The 19,407-nt window shown below is 40.7% G+C and overlaps 1 protein-coding gene across 1 annotated transcript in view; it reads left to right on the top strand.

Annotated features, from left to right (window-relative positions):
• The window catches only part of DNAH2 (dynein axonemal heavy chain 2), a 102,527-nt gene that overhangs the window by 14,471 nt on the left and 68,649 nt on the right, over positions 1-19,407 (top strand). The window contains exons 5-14 of the mRNA XM_090291489.1: positions 4,839-5,067; positions 5,605-5,715; positions 5,878-6,116; positions 7,094-7,285; positions 7,955-8,112; positions 8,617-8,704; positions 9,039-9,244; positions 9,678-9,807; positions 10,076-10,258; positions 12,381-12,595. Of these exons, the coding sequence (XP_090147615.1) occupies positions 4,839-5,067; positions 5,605-5,715; positions 5,878-6,116; positions 7,094-7,285; positions 7,955-8,112; positions 8,617-8,704; positions 9,039-9,244; positions 9,678-9,807; positions 10,076-10,258; positions 12,381-12,595 (1,751 nt within the window). The remainder of the gene's footprint in view (positions 1-4,838; positions 5,068-5,604; positions 5,716-5,877; positions 6,117-7,093; positions 7,286-7,954; positions 8,113-8,616; positions 8,705-9,038; positions 9,245-9,677; positions 9,808-10,075; positions 10,259-12,380; positions 12,596-19,407) is intronic.

Genomic DNA, 19,407 nt, shown 5'->3' with positions numbered 1-19,407 from the left:
TGACTATGGTTAACAATCCTGTATTGTATAGTTGAAAGTTGTTAAGTGAATAGATCTTAAAAGTTCTCATGATAAGACAACTCATAACTATGTGAGGTGGTGAATGTTCACTGAACTTTTGGTACTAATTTTGCAATAAATTCATATATCAAGTCGTTATGTTGTGCACCTTCAGCTAACAATAGAATGTTATAGGTTAATTATATCTCAATAAAACTGTGTGGGGGAAGGGTACAAAGTTTCAAGACCTAATATATATCATGGTAACTATAGTTAATAACACTGTACTGTGTGTATTTTCACCACACACATACGAGGAAAGAAAGAAGGAAAAAAAGTAAATATATGAGCTAATGGACATAATAATTAGCTTGATTTTGGTGATCATTTCACAATGTATACACATATCAAAAGATCAAGTTTTAGCTCTGACTGGTGTGGCTTGGCAGATTGGGTGTTGTCCTGCAAACCAAAAGATCGCTGGTTCAATTCCCAGTCAGGGCACATGCCTAGGTTGTGGGCCAGGTCCCTGATTGGGGGAGGGTGGACTGTGAGAAGCAACTGATCCATGTTTCTCTTCCTTTCTTTCTCCCTCCCTTCTCCTCTAAATAAATAAATAAATAAATAAACAAACAAACAAACAAATAAATAAATAAATAAAATCTTTTAAAAAAGAAGTTTCACACCTTAAATATATACAATTTTTTTTCTTCTTTATATGGCTTTGACTGTATGGTGGAAAAGTGCTGAAGTTAGAAAAGTAAGATTCCAAAGGGGCTTGAATATAAGGGGGCAACTTGCTATTTCTGAGACTAAGAGAGGGAAAGAAGCCAGGGAGAAGTGGCATATCAGAGGTGGATATACCTTGAAGCTAATGAAGCTTAAGCTTTAGTGTCCCTTCCATGATGGAGATTATTCCAAGGCCTTGATAGAGACCCTAGCAATGTATTCACACAGCCATATGTTTTTGTAACATTTATGTACGATGTTTACTTAACCTCATCAATGAACTATTCTGTCTTTTCCCACCCTGTCCTCTCTTCCGTTACATTTCTCCTTCTTTGGGATGGTTTTGGAGTGACTCAGAAATTATTTCAAATATATATAATTTTTATTTGTCAAATATGACTCAGTAAAGTTGAAAAAAATCTACTTGGCATGTTGGAGTACATTCTAAATAGGTCAATAATTATACTCTTCTGGGTTAAGATGGCCAATTGAAACTTCCTTAAAAAATTATTATCCTTGAATACCTGACAAAATGAGCAAAAAGTAAAATCAGAGAAAAACACCCAAGAGTAAACAAACAAGGAAAGAAGTAAAATTTAATAAACTTTAACGGTGGTAGCTGATGAAAGATCTAGGTACTGAATTAAGGAACCCATACTCCCTTCAGGAGTAATGAATCCCAGTGAGAGGAGTGAACTTTAGATGTAGGGCATTTAACAAAATCTGAAAAGAGAGAAAGAACCCGGGTATTTTAACAAAGATTTTATATTGTTTTAAATTAACCTTTACCACCTACTTCTCCCTTCATGCAATTCTCTTAGACTAGAGAAAAGTAAACAAAACATAAAGGACTCAACTCTTTGGAGGGGAAACCAATGGGATTCTCACTGTGGGCCATGAAGAAGTCACCCATGTACAGTACAGCAAAAGGAACAAATTCATAAAGCTGCTCAAGCATGTGGAAAGGGAAAAGAAACTGCATCGCAACTGCAAGCATATTACATCAAGGGGAAAAAAACAGAACAAAGCATGCAAAAGAGGAAAACAACTGAACAGAAGGAAATTCCTCTTGAAGCATCATGTTATGGTATGACTTACTAAGGACACGAACCAATTAAAAAAAAAAGCAGAGAGACAAAATGATAAAACATGAGAATGAGATAAAAGGGCGATGCAGATTTTAGGAAATAAAAGAAGTAGCATGTTCCAAAACCTAGTGGGTTAGAAACAGTGAGGAACTGAATAGCTATCCCTGAAAACCTGCTTTGATGTAGAAGAGAGGGTTGAGATAATTACATTGTATGCAGAAAAAACAAGCAAACAATGACAACACACTAAGAGAGATGTTAATAGATATGAAAGACAGACACAGATGATCTAATAGAGCCAACTAATGAAACAGGATATAAATTTAACGATAAAATGCAAAGAATTTCCCTGAACTGCAGAAGGAACTGGAAAATGAAAAGATAGTTTATTCCCCAAAATTTGTCATACAATGCTTAATGTCACTATGTATCTTAATTAAGCTACTAAAATTCAAGGAAATTATTTCTTTAGGAATATCACATATGCAGTATTCCTGCCAAGAATATTTAACTTGAATCTAGTAATGAGAAAACCATCTGGTAAATCCAAATTGAGGGACATTTTGGTAAATAAATGGCCTGGACTATTAGAAATACCAATGCCATGCAAGAGAGAAAAATACTGGGGAGGTTAAGGAAATGTGACCATGTGCATCCTGGATTGGATCCTGGATGGGAAAAAAAGATGTAAATGACATTATTGGGATCATTGGGGAAAATTCAATGTGGACTGTATATTTTATAAAGTGTTATATGTAGTTACATTTTAAAATTATTTTTAAAAGATGTTATTTATTTTCAGAGAGAGGGGAAGGGAGGGAGAAAGAGAGGAAGAGAAACATCGATGTTTCTCTCACACTCTCATAGGCCCCCAACTGGGGACCTGGCCCGCAACCCAAGCATGTGCACTGACTGGGAATTGAACCAGTGACCTTTTAGTTAGCAGGCTGCTGCTCATCCCCTGAGCCACAGCAGCCAGGGCTATAGTTACATTTTTTTAGTCTGATAATTACAGTGCTGGGTATGTTGAAAAATATCCTCACTTTTAGGCCTATATGGTGAAGTATTTAAAGATGTAGTATCATGATGCCTGTTGCTTCTAGATGAAGGGTATATTATTGTTCATTGTACTTTTCTTGCAACATTTCTATGGGTTGAAAATATTTTCCAAAAAAAATTTTTTTTCAAAATAAAAAATAGGGAAAAATTACTTAGGCCTCTAGTCCAAAAAAAGAAAAAAATTTACTAAGGGGAAACATCAGGCTGCTCTCAGACTTCTCTGAACACTCAGAAAATCACACCTACAGAGTTTTCCAGGAAAGTCAGTGTGATGCAGGGTATTGTTTGTTCCCGGCCTACATGGCTAAGTATAAAGGCAAGATAGGCAGTCATTTCCAATCTTGAAAGAACCATACTTTAAAAAACAAAAACAACGTCATCAACAAACATTCAGTTCATTAAGAAATGAACCAAGTAAAGAACTCAGGAACAGAGAATCTATGAACATTCAATTCATTTAAATAAATAACTAATACTCTAAGAGTGGGAATTATGGTCATGCTGTAGAACGTGAATGCTATCAACCCGGACAATGTAAAACTAATACTGTACCAAAAATTGTGAAGTGGTGAGAAAATGAGAGGAAGTATGAGGATGTCAATGTCCTTATCTTGCAAAGCAGGAAGTCAATAGAATTTAAAATAGAAAGGTAGTGAGAAAACAAACCTCTTAATATTTTTCATAATCATCTTATAACCTTAGAAACAGTCTTTTAGGAAGAAATCTCTGTTACGGGTATAGAAAAATTTATTTGAAGTCCATCAATTCCTTCATTGTATTCATATTATTAAATTAAATTAAATATATTAAATTTAATACTTTTAAAAGTAGCATGATTCTATTTTGAAATAACTTTTAATTTATTTTTCTGTGTTCTATATCTATAGAAAGATATTTGGAATACTGTTTTTTCTAATGTTAACAGTATTGTCTGGGTGGTGAAATTTCAGATGACACTTAAATTTTATGCATTGTTTAAATTTCTGCATTGTTTCAGTTACTTATAGTTAACAAATTATTTAACAAAAATAATAGTTGTTAAGCTTTTGAAAAAACAGACACAAAATGTCAAAATTTAATTCTGGGTAGTGAGAAGATGGATAATTATTAATTTCTTATTTGTGCTTTATTTTCAGTTTTAAACATTAAATTTTGCCCTGGCCGGGTAGCTAAGTTGGTTACAGCATTGTCCCGATACGCCAAGGTTTCAGGTTTGATCTCTGCAGGGCACATGCAAGAAACAATCAATGAACATATAAATAAGTGGAAGGACAAATCATTGTTTTTCTCTCCCTTCCTTCCTCTCTCTCTTTAAAATCTATTAAAAATTTTTTAAAGAAAATTATGAAGAGTAGTTATAAAAGCACTAAAGGAAAAGGTGAATCTGATGGGAATGAACTTTCTAAGCATGTAGAAGTCAGAAACTTTAAATTTAAAAGTTTTAACTACATGAAAATTATACATTTCTGAATGTAAACAATGAAAACTCACCATAAACAAAATAGAAGGATAAATGAAAAATGGACAGAAATGTATATGTAACTGTAATGGAAAATTCTAGACAATTGTCTCTTCCTTCTAGTCCTCCTTCTGCTTTTCCTATATCTGAAAATGCTTTATTCATTCTATTCTTTTCATTCCATCCGTCCATTTGTCCAACATTTACTGAGCATCTAATATGTCCTAGTGTGCTTGTGTCTGGAGCCAAGCTGGACAAAATATACAGTCCCTATCCTCAAGGCATGCTCTCTGCATTTCCTCCCTACATCTCCGGGTATGGACTTTCTTATGTCCTTGGAAAGGACAGGGAGCACTTCATGACACTTACATTTGGAGAAGGATCAGGACGTGCTAAGGGAAAGTCACTCAGCCAGGCCTTCATGATTGGAACCTCAGGTTCCTTTGGATATCATGGCTGTACCTGGCAACTGAACTCTGATCTACTTACTGTCTTTCACGCAGACGCAGAACCAGATTGTGTACTTTATTCGCCAAGCACCGGTTCCCATCACGCCGGAAAACTTTGAGGCAACTGTGCAGTTTGGGACAGTGCGGGGTTCCTACATCCCAGCCCTGCTTCGCCTCCTCAGTGGTGTCTTTGCTCCTCAGATCTTTACAAACGCAAGCTGGCCTGAGAGCATTCGAAATCATTTTGCTTCTCATCTGCACAGGTTCTTGGCCTGCCTGACAGGTGAGCAGAGAGGCTTGAGTGCCTAGTGCCTCACCAACAGTAGAGCTAATGAGGCAGGTGGGAGACTCCTCCTGAGTACCTAGGTGGCTTGGCACTGAGTAGGTATTTGGTATGTGTTTGTTGAATGACTGGAACAGGGTACAGAACTGGTCTTCCAATCCAGATATGGTTTTCTGCTGTAGAATGGTGGGCCAGACCTTCTCAAACTTAGAGTTCGAAATTTCAAAGAGCACGTGTTGGGGAAGGGGCAGTGCAGACAGTGTGGGGGCCCTGGGGGAACGCATATGTCATAGAAGAGAGTGTGAGGGCATGGGCCTTTGACCTTGTTTTATGATAATCTCTTATTATACCTCAATGAGATCTCCCTCTTGCCTTCTGTTATTTTTCCTCCTGATATAAAAAAAAAAAAAGTATCAGTTTCTCCTGTCTGCTCTCCTGAAATACTTTGTGGGCCCCAGGTGATCAACCGTGATTGGAACTGGGGTGGCATAAACTCACTCTTGTCTGTGAAGCTCCTTGGTCCTGTTCTTTCCTTAGATACTCGGTACAAACTGGAGGGGCACACTGTTCTCTACATCCCCGCAGAGGCCATGAACATGAAGCCTGAGGTGGTGTTTAAGGACAGAGAGCTGGTGCAGCGGCTAGAGAGTGAGCGCCTTGCCAGTGTGTCAGGGATCCTAGGGCAGAGGAGAGGGGCATCCCAGCTGATGAGAACGGAGTCGGGTTAGGGCTGCTGTGTAGCGGGCAGAGGGAAGGACACAACTGGGAGCAGTAAAAAGAAATGAAGAGGTTTTCCATTCTGCCCTGAAGCCTCTATGATCCACTGGACCCGGCAGATAAAGGAGGTGCTCAGTGCCCAGGAGACTGTGGACACAGGAGAAAATCTGGGTCCTTTGGAGGAGATTGAGTTCTGGCGCAACCGATGCATGGACCTGTCTAGCATCAGCACGCAGCTGGTGAAGGAGGGAGTGAGACACATTGAGTCCATCCTGCGCCTTGCCAAGTCCTCCTACTTGGCACCTTTTATGAAACTGGCCCAGCAGATCCAGGTTTGTGAGTGGATCAAAGGATGGAGGCTTAGCAGAAAGAGGGCGGTGCTTGGGACCATAGAGGGAGCTAAGGTGAGGGAGCCAGTGTAGCATCAGCAGCAAAGACGGACCCACCCAGTGTTTGAACTTGTACATGTGGGAGAGCATAAAAGTAGTAGAACACAAGGAAGTTCCTGAAGGGCTTACAGTTTAGTTAGGGAGACAGCTCGTTAATCAACAAATACACATTGAGTACCCTCTGTGAACTCAATCCCTACAGTCCAGCTGAGAAAATAAGACTTACACAGAGTAGGGTTACTAGATCGCATGGGATTGAAGAGGAGCCCATGTGGTTCAGCCAAGAGAGCTGCAAGATGAACACTTACAAATGAATTTAATATCGTATGGCAAGCTGATTATGTGGGTACTGGGGACACAGGGGATCAGAGTGATCTGTAGAATATGAAGGTAGAAGACTTCTCCCCTGAGGTGGAATTTTAAGTGAGGTGTTAAAGGAGTTGAGCCACAGCTAGGTGGAGAAGTCTAAAACCCTGGCTGAGAACAGGGCAGTGAAGGGGACTATGGTGAAAACTACGGGGATAAATGTGAGTCATGTCTGGTTGCTGATCAACAGCCATTGAGTATCAACTTTGTGCAGAGTGCTGAGTTCAACTAGAGGAACCAGAGGAATAGACCAAAAAACCCCTGAATTTGGGCAACTCTCAGTCTGGTGGGGGAGGTGGGACTCACACATGAGAAAAAAACATAAAAATACTTTTGTAGAAACTGGTAAAAGAGTAAAACTCAATATTGCAAACTCTAGTCCTGAGGGCTGCAGAGACCTGCAAGGACTGGTCCCAGGCACGGGTGGGTTAATTGGCGACGCTTCCTGGTGGAGGCAGGTCAGGACAGGGTTCAGGTGGATGAGAAGTGCTCGCTTCGGACCATTTCTTCCCAGTGGGTAAGTCTACTTACCCCTGGTTTCTCTTTACTGGCAGGATGGCTCTTGTCAAGCACAGTCAAACCTGACTTTTTTGTCAATCCTGAAGGAACCGTACCAGGAATTGGCCTTCATGCGGCCTAAGGACATCTCTAGTAAGCTTCCTAAGTTGATCAGTCTCATCCGAATCATCTGGGTCAACTCCCCCCACTACAACACCCGGGAGAGACTGACCTCCCTCTTCCGAAAGGTACGCGTCTGCAGGGAGTAGGACAGAGGGTTTTACAAGGTGCCTCTCCGGACAGAACTCAGATTTTCTGAAGAAGGTGGAATTCCTGTAAGAGAAGACCTGTGGTGAACAGGTAGTGAGGAGCAGCCTTCCGGTCGGCCAGAGACCAAAGGCTTCTGCCTGCATCATCAGCGTTAGTGATGCTCAGAGTTGGGGCCCAGGCTGGACATTTTGCTTCCATTGGTGGGAAGAGGGGCTTTGAGAAGAGGATTTGTCTGAGCATGGGGAGGGAGGCAGGAAGGACAGACTCCCAGGCTGAGTTTACAGGAGGGGAAGACCCTCTTATTATTATTCCCAAAGATGGAAATTGCAGTGGGTGAGAGGAAGATTTAGGAAGGAAAACCAGCTCTTGAGGAGCAGGACCTGGCACCGTTCACTTGGAGGGCGAGAGCTGGAGTGTGGGGGCACGCTGACCCCTGGCTGGGAAATGCGGCTGTGGGGTGGGCTGGGTGGGGAGGGAGCGGGAGCCCAGAGGGGCTGTCCAGCAGCGGTGGAGGACCTGGGCACGATGGGTGACAGGAGTCAAATCAAGAAGGTGGTGACTGAGACCTGAGGCACAGCAGAGAGATTCAGAGCGGGGGTGGGAGCAACTAAGGCCGCACAATGAGGCTGTGGGACCCCTTTCTGCAGATGAGCAATGAGATCATCCGTTTGTGCTGCCATGCCATCTCTCTGGACCGAATCTTTGAGGGATATGTCACTTCTAGCAAAGAGGACCTACAAGGCTGCATTTCCTGTTGCCATGCCTGGAAAGATCATTACCTGCGGGCTGTGCAGATGCATACCCAGTACGCTGCGTCTCCTCGAACATTCTGTGTAGTTCCACTCCCCACCCCCGACCGTCATTCCTGTAGAGGGTAGATTCCGACTCCTTTCACTTGCACTTATTTTTTTTTAAATCTGCGGATTATATTTTTCTAGACCTGAGAGTTTCTTCATGGATCGAGGTTTTCTCTCTGGATACAAATATTCCAGCCCTTGACCCTAGGTTCTCACTCTAATCACCTCTTCTGCCCAATTCCAGGAGGCCTTCCTGGTCTTTTCCTGCTTTCTTGGCCCTAAAGTCTGAAATTCCACCATGTATAAACCTTCTCCTAGAACTGAGACGCTTTGTCTCCTCTCTGATTCTCCTCACCTTGCGCTTTCTCTCTCAGGGTTCAGGAAAACTACCTCTTCGGGTCTCATTTTCTAAGTATCCCCCGGAACCCAGGATCCCAGTTCTAGCTTTGCATAGGCAGGTGGATATGTAGTGTTCCCGCTTTTTGATTTGGTCTGTCTCTCTCCTAACACAGGTTCTCCAGTCAGGGCTGGGTCCTAGACCAGACCAGCATATTCGCTCAGGTTGATGCTTTTGTGCAACGCTGCAAGGACCTTATTGAGGTGGGAAGACTATGAGGGTGGGAGCATCAAAGCTGAGAGCAGCCGCTCCAGAATTCCCGGGCAGAAGTTGGGCAACTAGGGCAGAGGCTAGACACAGAACTTGATCTCTTTGGCTCCTCCTGCATGCCCTGCCACCATCCATTCTTTTAGACTTTGGCCCGTTTTCACAGCCCTTAGTATCTCACGTTCCATTCTGCAGCCAAAATGCATCCCACTAGCCCCTTGCATCTGCTGGGCCCTCCCTCGGTTTTAGATGTTTAAAGCTAAATCAAAGAGCCCAGGACTTACAAGTTCAGAAAGGAGAGCAGAAATTCTCACGCTGACTTCTTTTCAGGTGTGTGACTGTCAGTACCATTTTGCCCGCTGGGAAGATGGCAAGCAAGGTCCGCTTCCTTGCTTCTTTGGTGCCCAGGGGCCCCAGGTAACACGGAACTTGCTGGAGATTGAGGACATCTTTCATAAAAATCTGCACACGCTGCGAGCTGTTCGCGGGGGCATCCTGGATGTCAAGAACACCTCTTGGCATGAAGACTACAATCGGTGAGAGAACCACAGGCTGACTGGGTAGAGAAGGGAAGGGAGGTCAGGGGAAGCAAGAATAGGATGAGTGGCGAGAGTGTAAAAGGAAAGTATGGAGGTGATGGATCAGGGGAAGAGCAGGCAGGATGGAGTGCAAGGAGGGAAGTGTCTGCTGCAAGGAAGGGTTCCAGAGGTAGCCACATGCTAGGTATGTGACTGGGCAAATTACTCTACCAATAAGAGCCTCTGTTTCCTCATCTAAGAAATCAGGTTAGTGACAGAACCTATTTCATTGCCTTGATTTAGGAGTAAAAAGATTAATGCATGTAAAGCACTTAGTCATTGCCTGGTACGTGGGAAGCTCTTAGTACATAACACAGAATTCTTACTCAGGGGATGTATTTGGGGGCAGGTGAAGGCAGCCACCTTTCAACATGCCTCTCTAATGGTGCAGTTTCCGTGCTGGAGTTAAGGACCTGGAGGTGATGACTCAGAACTTGATCACCTCTGCCTTCGAGAAAGTTCGAGATGTGGAGCATGGAGTGCTGCTGCTGGATACCTTCCACAGGCTTGCAGCCCGCGAGGTGCCACTCACCTGCCTGCTTCCTCCACCCCCAGTTCTCTCATGCTTTCCGTGATTTCCTCCTGAGCTTTCCAGACACTATGCTGCCTCCATTCATGCTCTTCCCTGTGTCCTAAATTGCCAGTGTCTTTTTTCTTTCTCCTGTTCCCCTGGTTTTCAGATCGCTAAGGAGTGTGACTTACACAGCAGGTTGTAGCTTCCCTCTAGGAGGAGTAACTGGAGGAACCCACATCCCCAGGGGATGTTGTCAACTTCTGCTTCTTCCTTAGGCTATCAAGCGCACGTATGACAAGAAGGCGGTGGATCTCTACATGTTGTTTAATAGTGAATTGGCCCTTGTGAACCATGAACTGAACAAGAAATGGCCGCACCTGGACCCCTACATGGCCCAGTACTCTGGACAGGCGTACTGGCTGCGGATCCTACGGCGTCGCATCGACCGCGTCATGAATGTAAGTGTCCAGCCTTTCCTAAAACCTGTCCTCAGTAAGATGGTAGAGTTTGCAGACTGTGCCACATGCTGGGAGGGACCCGTCACAGAGATCTTCTAGAGCATTTTCATGACAAGACATTTAAGTCTGCCCAGGGGAGTGGCAGATGCTGCTCTTCAGTGAGGCAGGCCATGGTCTTGGATTTTCAGCAATGGTGAGCCTGGCTGGTAGAACATGGGTCATTTTAGGCATTTCATGTCAAGATGAAGAAGAGGAATGGGGCCAGTATCTGAGAAGCTGGACCACCAAAAGAGAAGTAATACAACCTCAAACTCCAGAGGTCTGGATGGGTGAGGCCCTTATTGGGTCTGATCTCCCTAGAAGAACAGGTACAAAGAAACAGAAAAAAAAAACCCAACAACTAACTTTTTGGGAAAGTAAGTCTACCTGCTAGCATGTACTTGGTCCTGGGAGAGAATAAGGCAGCCCACAGACAACTGGAAGGTTTATTTTTTTTTTTTAATTTTTAGATAGAGGGTAAAGGAGGGAGAAAGAGAGGGAGAGAAACATCAGTGTGTGGTTGCCTTTTGCGTGCCTTCTACTATGAACCTGGCCTGCAACCCAGGTTTGTGCCCTGACTGGGAATGAAATAAGTGACTCTTTGGTTTGCAGGCCGGTGCTCAGTCTGCTAAGTCACACCAGCCAGGGGTGGAGGCTTCTTAAGAAGTGGTGGGGTAAGACTATGATGAGGAAGGGCTCATAGTAGTTTTCAATCTTGTAACTGTTAAATTCTTCACCTTGTGTAATTTCCCTCCCCAACTTTTTTTTGAACTGAATCTCTGTACTAATATTTATTTTGACTCCTTTTCTCATTGTGACTTGGTTTCTTCTTCTCACTCTTCTTTTTAGCTCTACCTTTCTTCTGAGTCAATGATTTTCAACCTTTTCATCTCATGGCACACATAAACTAATTACTAAAATTATGCAGCAAGCCAAAAAAAATTTTTTTTTGCTGATCTGACAAAAAATTATGTATAATTTTGATCCATTCACACCAGATGGCTATAATTGTGTTGGCTGTTGCCATTTTTTAATTTGACAATCTAAAGAAAAAGAGGTTAATACTCCTGACTAAATAGTCAGGTATTGCATATTTTAAAAATTCTTGAGGCACACCAGTGTGCCTGCCATGATACACTGGTTGAAAATCACTGCGCTAAGAATCTTAAAAGCAAAAAGAGAAAAGCAGTTAGTTACCTACAACGGAGCTCCCATAAGGCTGTCAGCCGATTTCTCAACAGAAACTTTTCAGGCCAGAAGGGATTGATAAGAAGTATTCAAAGTGATGAAAAACAAGGACCTACAACCAAAATATTGTACCCAGCAAAGTTATCATTTAGGATAGAAGGGCAGATAAAGAGCTCCCCAGAAAAGAAAAAGCTAAAGAAGCTTATCACCACCAAACCAGTATCACAAGAAATGTTAAAGGGTCTTCTTTGAGAAGAAGAAAAAAAAAGGTAAAAAATATAAACAGTGAAATGGCAAAGTACATATTTATCAACAATTGGATTTAAAAAACAACAAAAAAGCAGAACAGAAACAGGCTCATAGATACAGAGAACATTTTGAAGGTTGCCAGATAGGAGAGGGTTGGGGGGATGAGTGAAAAAAGGTGTAGGGAATTAAGAAGTACAAACTGGTTGTTAGAGAATAGTCAGGGGGATGTAAAGTACAGCATAAGGAATAGAGCCAATCATATTCTAATAACCATGTATAGTTTCAGATAGATAGGGGATTTATCAGGATAATCACTTAGTAAGTTATATAATGTCTAATCACTGGGGTATACACCTGAAACTAACATAATATTATACGGCAACTGTAATTTAAAAATAAAAAAATAATTAAATGGCAAAAAATCCTAGTAGTGTTCTAAAAAATAAAGAAAGGAAGGAAGGAATGAATGAAGGAAGGAACAAAGAAAATTGTTGCTCTAAGTCAAAATTAATCTCCGCAGCAAGTCTTACACATATTATTGGTGTGTGTGTGTGTGTGTGTGTGTGTGTGTGTGTGACCTCAGGGAGATGGTAACATGGAGGAATGTGGCATGTAGGCTCCTCTCATTTGTGTTCTTCCTCCTTAGTGTCTTTCTAGTGCTCATTTCTTGCCTCACATTGGGACTGGAGAGGAGAGTGTACATACCTATCAGCAGATGGTTCAAGCCATTGATGAACTGGTTCGAAAAACCTTCCAAGACTGGACAGCAACGCTGGATAAGGACTGCATTCGGCGACTGGATACGCCATTGTTACGAATCAGCCAGGAGAAGGCAGGGATGCTGGACGTCAACTTTGACAAGTACAAGACCCAACGCCACTTGTTCTCCCTTTATCTGACTCCTTCTGCTTATTCTGTCTTTGGTGCCATTCCCTTCCCCAACTCTCCCGAGAGTTTAACTCCCATCTTTCGGTTTTCTCTCCATTTTCTCTAACTCTCCCTTATACTCTAATATGTTTCCTATCATGTCTTAATTTTAATTTTATAGTTTTATCGGTAAAAAAAGAAGCCCCTCACTAACTTGCTAAACCAGTGATGTAGGTGTTCTGCCACTAGAGGGCCATGATGGCTTAGCTAAATCACCCAAACGTGAGCCATGAAATGGGCTTCCCTGAGAACTGATGGGGCTGTCAGAGTATGCCCGCCCTTTCCTACAGCTTTATCACTGTAACATTTTCACATTACAATTATTTAAAATTTAATTAATCCATTTATTAGTTATTAAAAATACATACTGAGTGCCTTCCATGTGCTAGGAACCAAGACAGGCCCAGGAAGTTTATACAATGGCAAAGTCCCTGCCTTCTGTTACTCTGTGAGTGAGTAGTTTTATCTACTCTTGGAGCGGTGCTTCCTTTCCATTATAAGATGCAGAAGAGGAAAAGTAAAGAAGGAGCTATGTAAGGCATCTGTCTACAGAGATTACAAACCTTCTGGTGACAGTTTTTTCCTGATCGGAAGGAAATAACTTTTTACTTGATCGGTTTTGGCTCCCTCATGTCATCAGTGAGGTGCTAAAATAAGAGTTGTTTCCCACGCTTCCAGGCTGTTGCTACTAGCATTGGCTTTAACTCATAGAATGTCTTTATTTTGTTGGGCAAATGTAGAAGAAGCTTTGCCAGAAAAGGCCCGTGTAGAGAAGGAGTCTTGGGCACACAAGAAACTGAGTGTGTCTGTCCTGGGCAGTGCAAGGCAGCCTAACCAGGGGGAGATGACGCTTCATGGTTGAGGAAGGAATGAAAGAATCAAGATGGAGAAGCAGGGCTGAATGTCAGGCCAGAGGGGTGAGGCGAAGACGTCAGTGAGAAGGACTGAGATGTTAGAAGCCACATGGATTAGGAAGCAATTGAGAAGCAGAGTGTGAAGATAAGGGGTATAGGTTTGTGCTAAGTTTTCGATCAGTGATGGGTGTCATAGGGTTTCATAGGGTTCATGGCTTCTTGAGGTATGGCTAAGCAGGATCGTATAAAAATGGCCTTATAAACCAATAATAATCTTTTGAAGAGATGGAAGATTAGGCCAGTATTACCCTAGCTATGACTTTTGCAAGCACATAATGGAGTTGAATCTGCAAGACATTCTTTCATCAAGATGGGTACTTCTCCTAAAGGAACTGTGTTTGGTGCTCATATTCATATCATTACACGTGTGTAATGAGCACACACAGCCCACAAATTGCCCTTTTTCCATGAACTAAAGGACTGTATTCAAATAACAGAATTTTATTAAATACCAATGGTTGATATTTACATTTTAAGTATGAGAGAAAACAGAATTTGAGAAAGAGGTTAAGAGATGCCACAGGTAAGCAGTGGTTGGAGGCTACTTCCTTCTAATCTTCAGGACCAGCCCGTGAGAGTGAATAAAGCATAGACTTCAATGCCAGAGTCTGAAACCTGGAATAGGTCTGTTTTGCCATGTGACCTCAGGCAAGCTGATGAAGTCTCTGAGCCTGTTTCCTCAAGGACTAAAACCTCCTTTCCTGAGGCTGTCATGAGGCAAGATGGCACATGTAAAAGTCTTCACAAAGAATAAACAATCGATAGGCATCATTTTCCCTTCAAAAAATTGCCTCATAAAATTTGGTGAACATGGTATTTTCAAAATAAATTTAGCAAGGTGATATAATAGTTTTAACTTGCACATTGTAACATTCAAAAGTTTTACCAGGGTAGAGAATGAACAGTCTCCGACTACTGCTGGGCCTCAGTGACTCCCTGTCTCTCTGAAAAAGAACCAATGTTACCAGTTTCTTGTGTACCATTCCAGGGGTGAGTGTATGTCTACATAAGTATAGTATCATATAAATAGGAACATACTGTACACACTGTTCTGCACATTCAAAGTACTTCAAAATGATTTAATTTCCCATTATAAAATTATTGATAATTTTAGAAAAGTTTCAAAATGCAGAAAAATTCCCCCTAAGATAACCACTCAATGATTTGTTATATATTTTCTATCACTCTCCTCCCCTTCATTTCATATGATTGTTTTAATTTAATTTTTATAATCTTTACTGGGTATTTTTATTTCATTTCATTTTAAAGGTTTTATTTAATTACTTTTAGAGACATGGGAAGGGAGGGAGAAAGGGAGAGAGAGAAACATTGATGTGTGAGAGATGCAGCGACTGGCTGCCTAGGTTGCCTATTGCACACCCCTAACTGGGACCCAGCCTGCAGCCCAGTCATGTGCGCCGAGAGGGAAACAAACCTGCGACCCTTTTGTTCCCAGGATGGTGCTCAATCCATTGAGCCACACCAGCCAGGGATACTGGATATTTTTAAATTACAAAAGTAGTGCATGCTGACTGTAAAAAAAAAAAAAAAAAAAAAAGGTTGCTGTAGAAGTATATAAAGGAAAAAGTAAAAATCTAGCACATGGCCCCACTCCTACGAGGTAACCATGATTACCATGTAATAAAAAAAAATACGATGCACACATATAATAGGATCACATTATAACCAATTAGTTTTGCAACTTGCTTCTTTTAAGGCTAACAATATGTGTGGGAGGTTTTCCAATCTGTAGGTACAAAAGTACAAAATTATTTTTCATGGCTCATAGCATTCCATAGTTCGGCTGTACTATAATAGAATCAATCAGTCCACTATTGATGAACTTATAAGTTGTAAAATTTCCATAAAGTTTCTGAATATTTTGTACTGGAGAATTTCTTTTTCTCTTTTTGTATTTTTAAACATTATTTTATATTAGTTTCAGGTGTATAGCATAGTGGTTAGACAATCATATACTTTACAAAGTTCCCCCCCCCTAGTATTTCCATACATAGTTATTACAATATTATTGATTCTCTTCCCCATGCTGTACCTCACAGCCCCATGACTATTCTGTAACTACCAATTTGTACTTCTTAATCCCTTCACTCTTTTCACCCAGCTCCCTACCACTCCTCCCCTCTGGCAACCATTGGTCTGTTCTCTGAATCTATGAATCTGTTTTAGTTTTATTTATTTATTTTGTTCTTTAGATTCTGTATATAAATGAAATCATATGGCATTCGTCTTTCTCTGACTTATTTAACTTAGCATAATACCCTCTAGGTCTATCCATGCTGTCCTAAATGGTAAGGTTTCATTCTTTTTTATGGCCAAGTAAAATTCCATTGTATATATATACCGCAGCTTTATACATTTGTCTATTGCTGAGCACTTGGGTTGCTTCCATATCTTGGCTATTGTAATTAGCTGCAATGGACATATGGGAACATCTATCTTTTCAAATTAGTGTTTTGAATTTCTTCTGATATGTACCCAAAAGTGGTATTATGGGGTCATAAGGCAGTTCCCTTTTTAATTTCTGAGGAACATTCATACTGTTTTCCATCCTGGCTGCACCAATATGCATTCCCATTAACAGTGCATGGAGGTTCCCTTTTCTCCACATCCTTGCCAATAGTTATTATTTGTTGATTTACTGATGATCGCCTTCTGACAGGTGTGAGGTGATACCTCATTATGATTTTAATTTGCATCTCTCCGATGATTAGTGTCATTGAGCATCTTTTCATATGTCTGTTGGCCATCTGTACGTCCTCTTTGGAGAAGTGTCTATTCAGATTCTCTGTCCATTTTTAATTGGATTATTTGTTTTTTTTGGCGTTGAGTTGTATAAGTTCTTTTTTTTTTTTAATCCTCATCCGAGGACATATTTTTCATTGCTTTGGAGAGGGGGAGGAAGAAAGAGATGGGGGAGGTGAGAGAGAGAGAGAGAGAGAGAGAGAGAGAGAGAGAGAGAGAGAGAGAGATGTGAGAGAGAAATATCAATTGGTTGCCTCTCATTTTGTTGGTTCCCTGACAAGGAATTAAACCTGCAATCTAGGCATGTGCCCTGACTGGGACTCGAACACACAACCTTTCAGTGAATGGGATGATGCTCCAACCAACTGAGCCACACTAGCCAAGATGAGTTGTATGAGTTCTTTATAAATTTTGGATATTAACTCCTTATCAGATACATCATTGGTGAATATCTCCTTCCATTCAGTAGGTTGTCTTTTCACTTTGTTTATCGTTTCCTCTGCTGTGCAAAACCTTTTTAGTTTGATGTAGTCCCATTTGTTTATTTTTCCTTTTGTTTCGCTTGCCTGAGGAGATATATCAGAAAAAATATTGATACAAGAAATGTTAGAGATTTTACTTCCTATGGTTTCCTCTAGGATTTTTATAGTTCCAAGTCTTACATTTAAGTCTTAATCCATTTTAAGTTGATTTTTGTATATAATGTAAGAAGGTGGTCTAGTTTCATTTTTTTGCATGTATCTGTCCAATTTTCCCAACACCATTTTATTGAATAGAATGACTTTAGCCTATTGTATGTTCTTGCCTCCTTTGTCAAATATTAATTGACCATATAGGCATGGATTTATTTCTGGGCTGTCTATTCTGTTCCACTGATCTATATTTCCATTTTTATGTCAGTACCATGTTATTTTGATTACTATACACTTGTAGTATAATTTGATATCAGGTAGCATGATATCTACAACTTTGGTCTTCTTTCTCAAAATTGCTGTGGATACTTGGGGTCTTTTGTGGTTCCATATAAATTTTTGGAATATTGTCCTGGAGGATCTCAACTGGGCTTCCTATACCTTGTTCCCTTCCCTCCATGGTGATGCATTTACCAAATGTTTGAGCTAGTGTCCATCTAGTTAGTATAAACTTAAGAGAGAATTTTCCTGTCTGCTGTGGTCATCTCTTCTTGAGGAACATGTTAGATATTTATCTAAAATGTCATTTGCACAATTGTTATAATAGAGTATAACAAGGCAACTTTGGGCCAAATATTTATGGCCTATGTTTAGCTGAAACCCAAATAATGGCTAGAGACTTCTTCCAGAGAGAAGAGGTGCTCCTATCTTTGGCAGTTGTTTTCTAGAGAAATCTGTTATAAGCTGCTTTACATTTTTGTGGTTTTAAGATAAAACTGCTTCACTCCAATAAATAATGTATGGGGGGAAAAACGTGATCATAGGGAATGATTTTGAAAAATCTGGGCTTATCAAACCAATAAAGAAATCCAAGACAGTTTCAGCTTTTCCAAACCTATTAACACTCCAGGAGGTGCAGATAACTTTATCAATTTTCTCTTCTGTGTTCAGTGTCTAGATAAAATCTTGAAATAAGCACGCCTTCAAAAGTCCTGATTGTCCTCAGAATTACCTGACTCTCCCTGAGTTGTGGGAGCCTTCCAGGCCCTAATAGCACCTATTTTATCTCACAAGGGGTTTGTTATCCCAGCTTATATCCCAAATATTTGAACTCTGAAGTCGAAATTGGGTTTTACTACATTTTATAGCCAGACCAGCTTTACTGATTGCACTTATCACAAACGTTTTCCAGATGTTGGCTATACCCTGACTGAAAAGAGCTGTGTTATCACTACGTCATGTAGCAGATTCCTCTGTGGAGTGGAATTTCCCCAGAGCAGGATGGGGGACACTGACATCTGTTTGTTTTTTATATCTAGAGCTTCCACTTTCCCCTTCACCCCCAATCATATAGTGCTTTCTCCATTGGGTCAGTTTATTCTGGGCTGTCAGCACTAAATTCAACTTCACTTTCCTACTTCTGCCTGACCACTCATGTGAGGATAAATTAGAATTTATTTTATTTTATTAAAAATTTTTTTATCCTCACCGAGACTTTTTTTTTTTTTTTCATTGCTTTGAGAGAGAGAGAGAAACATCAGTGTGAGAGAGAAACACCAATTGGTTGCTCTCTCATACACGCCCCAACCAGGGATTGGACTTGCAACCTGGGGATGTACCCTGACTGGGAATCGAACCTGTGACCCTTCCATCTAGGGGATGATGCTCCAATCAACTGAGCTACACCAGCCAGGGCATAAAATATTTTACAAAGATAATTCCCCAGATTGATTTCTTTTTATAAAGTATATTTGTCAATAAAACAAAATTTTCACTCCAGAAATTTATTGACAAACTTCTGGCGAAGATTGAGCATCATTGTGAAAGAAGTTTCTCATCGGGTTTTCACCTTAACATCCGGAAGGTATTATACAAATTCATCCTGTTTATTGACAAGTTAAAATTTGATAATTTGCTTTCAAGTTATTTTGAAAATCTTATCAAGATGAGAGAATGAAGAAACATTTTGTTATATAGTATATATGCCCAAGTACACTTGCCATGATATTTAGGAAGACAAATCTAAGGCCTCCAGTTTGGAGAAGATATGAAAATATGTTTATGCTGAGAGAAATGTTCCAATATATATTCACACTCACCCATCCTCCCAGTGTAGTTATAGCACAATTTTTGGTTAAATCAATATTCAGTGTTTATCTTAATATGACTCTGTTAGTATTGTTTACTGCTGAGCCGAGTAATTTTCTGTGGTTACAGTACTTTCCTCGCTTGTACAATGTTTGCTCTTTTTGAAATTCATAATTACCTCACTATTTTTGTTAGTATGTTGTTCACTATCATTGATTCTTCCAGACGAACCATAAAAACAATGTGAATAATATTTTTCCTCACTATGTTACTTGTAAGGTACGACATGGTTTCATGTTTTTCTTAGAGCTATCCTTCCTGGAGCTCACTGTCCTCCTGCTACGCAGGG

This window comes from Furipterus horrens, unplaced genomic scaffold (assembly GCF_987537825.1).
Source record: "Furipterus horrens unplaced genomic scaffold, mFurHor1.1.pri manual_scaffold_11, whole genome shotgun sequence".
Classification (NCBI taxonomy): Eukaryota; Metazoa; Chordata; class Mammalia; order Chiroptera; family Furipteridae; genus Furipterus; species Furipterus horrens.
Note: the sequence above shows the minus strand (reverse complement) of the source record. Positions and strands in the feature narration are given on the sequence as shown.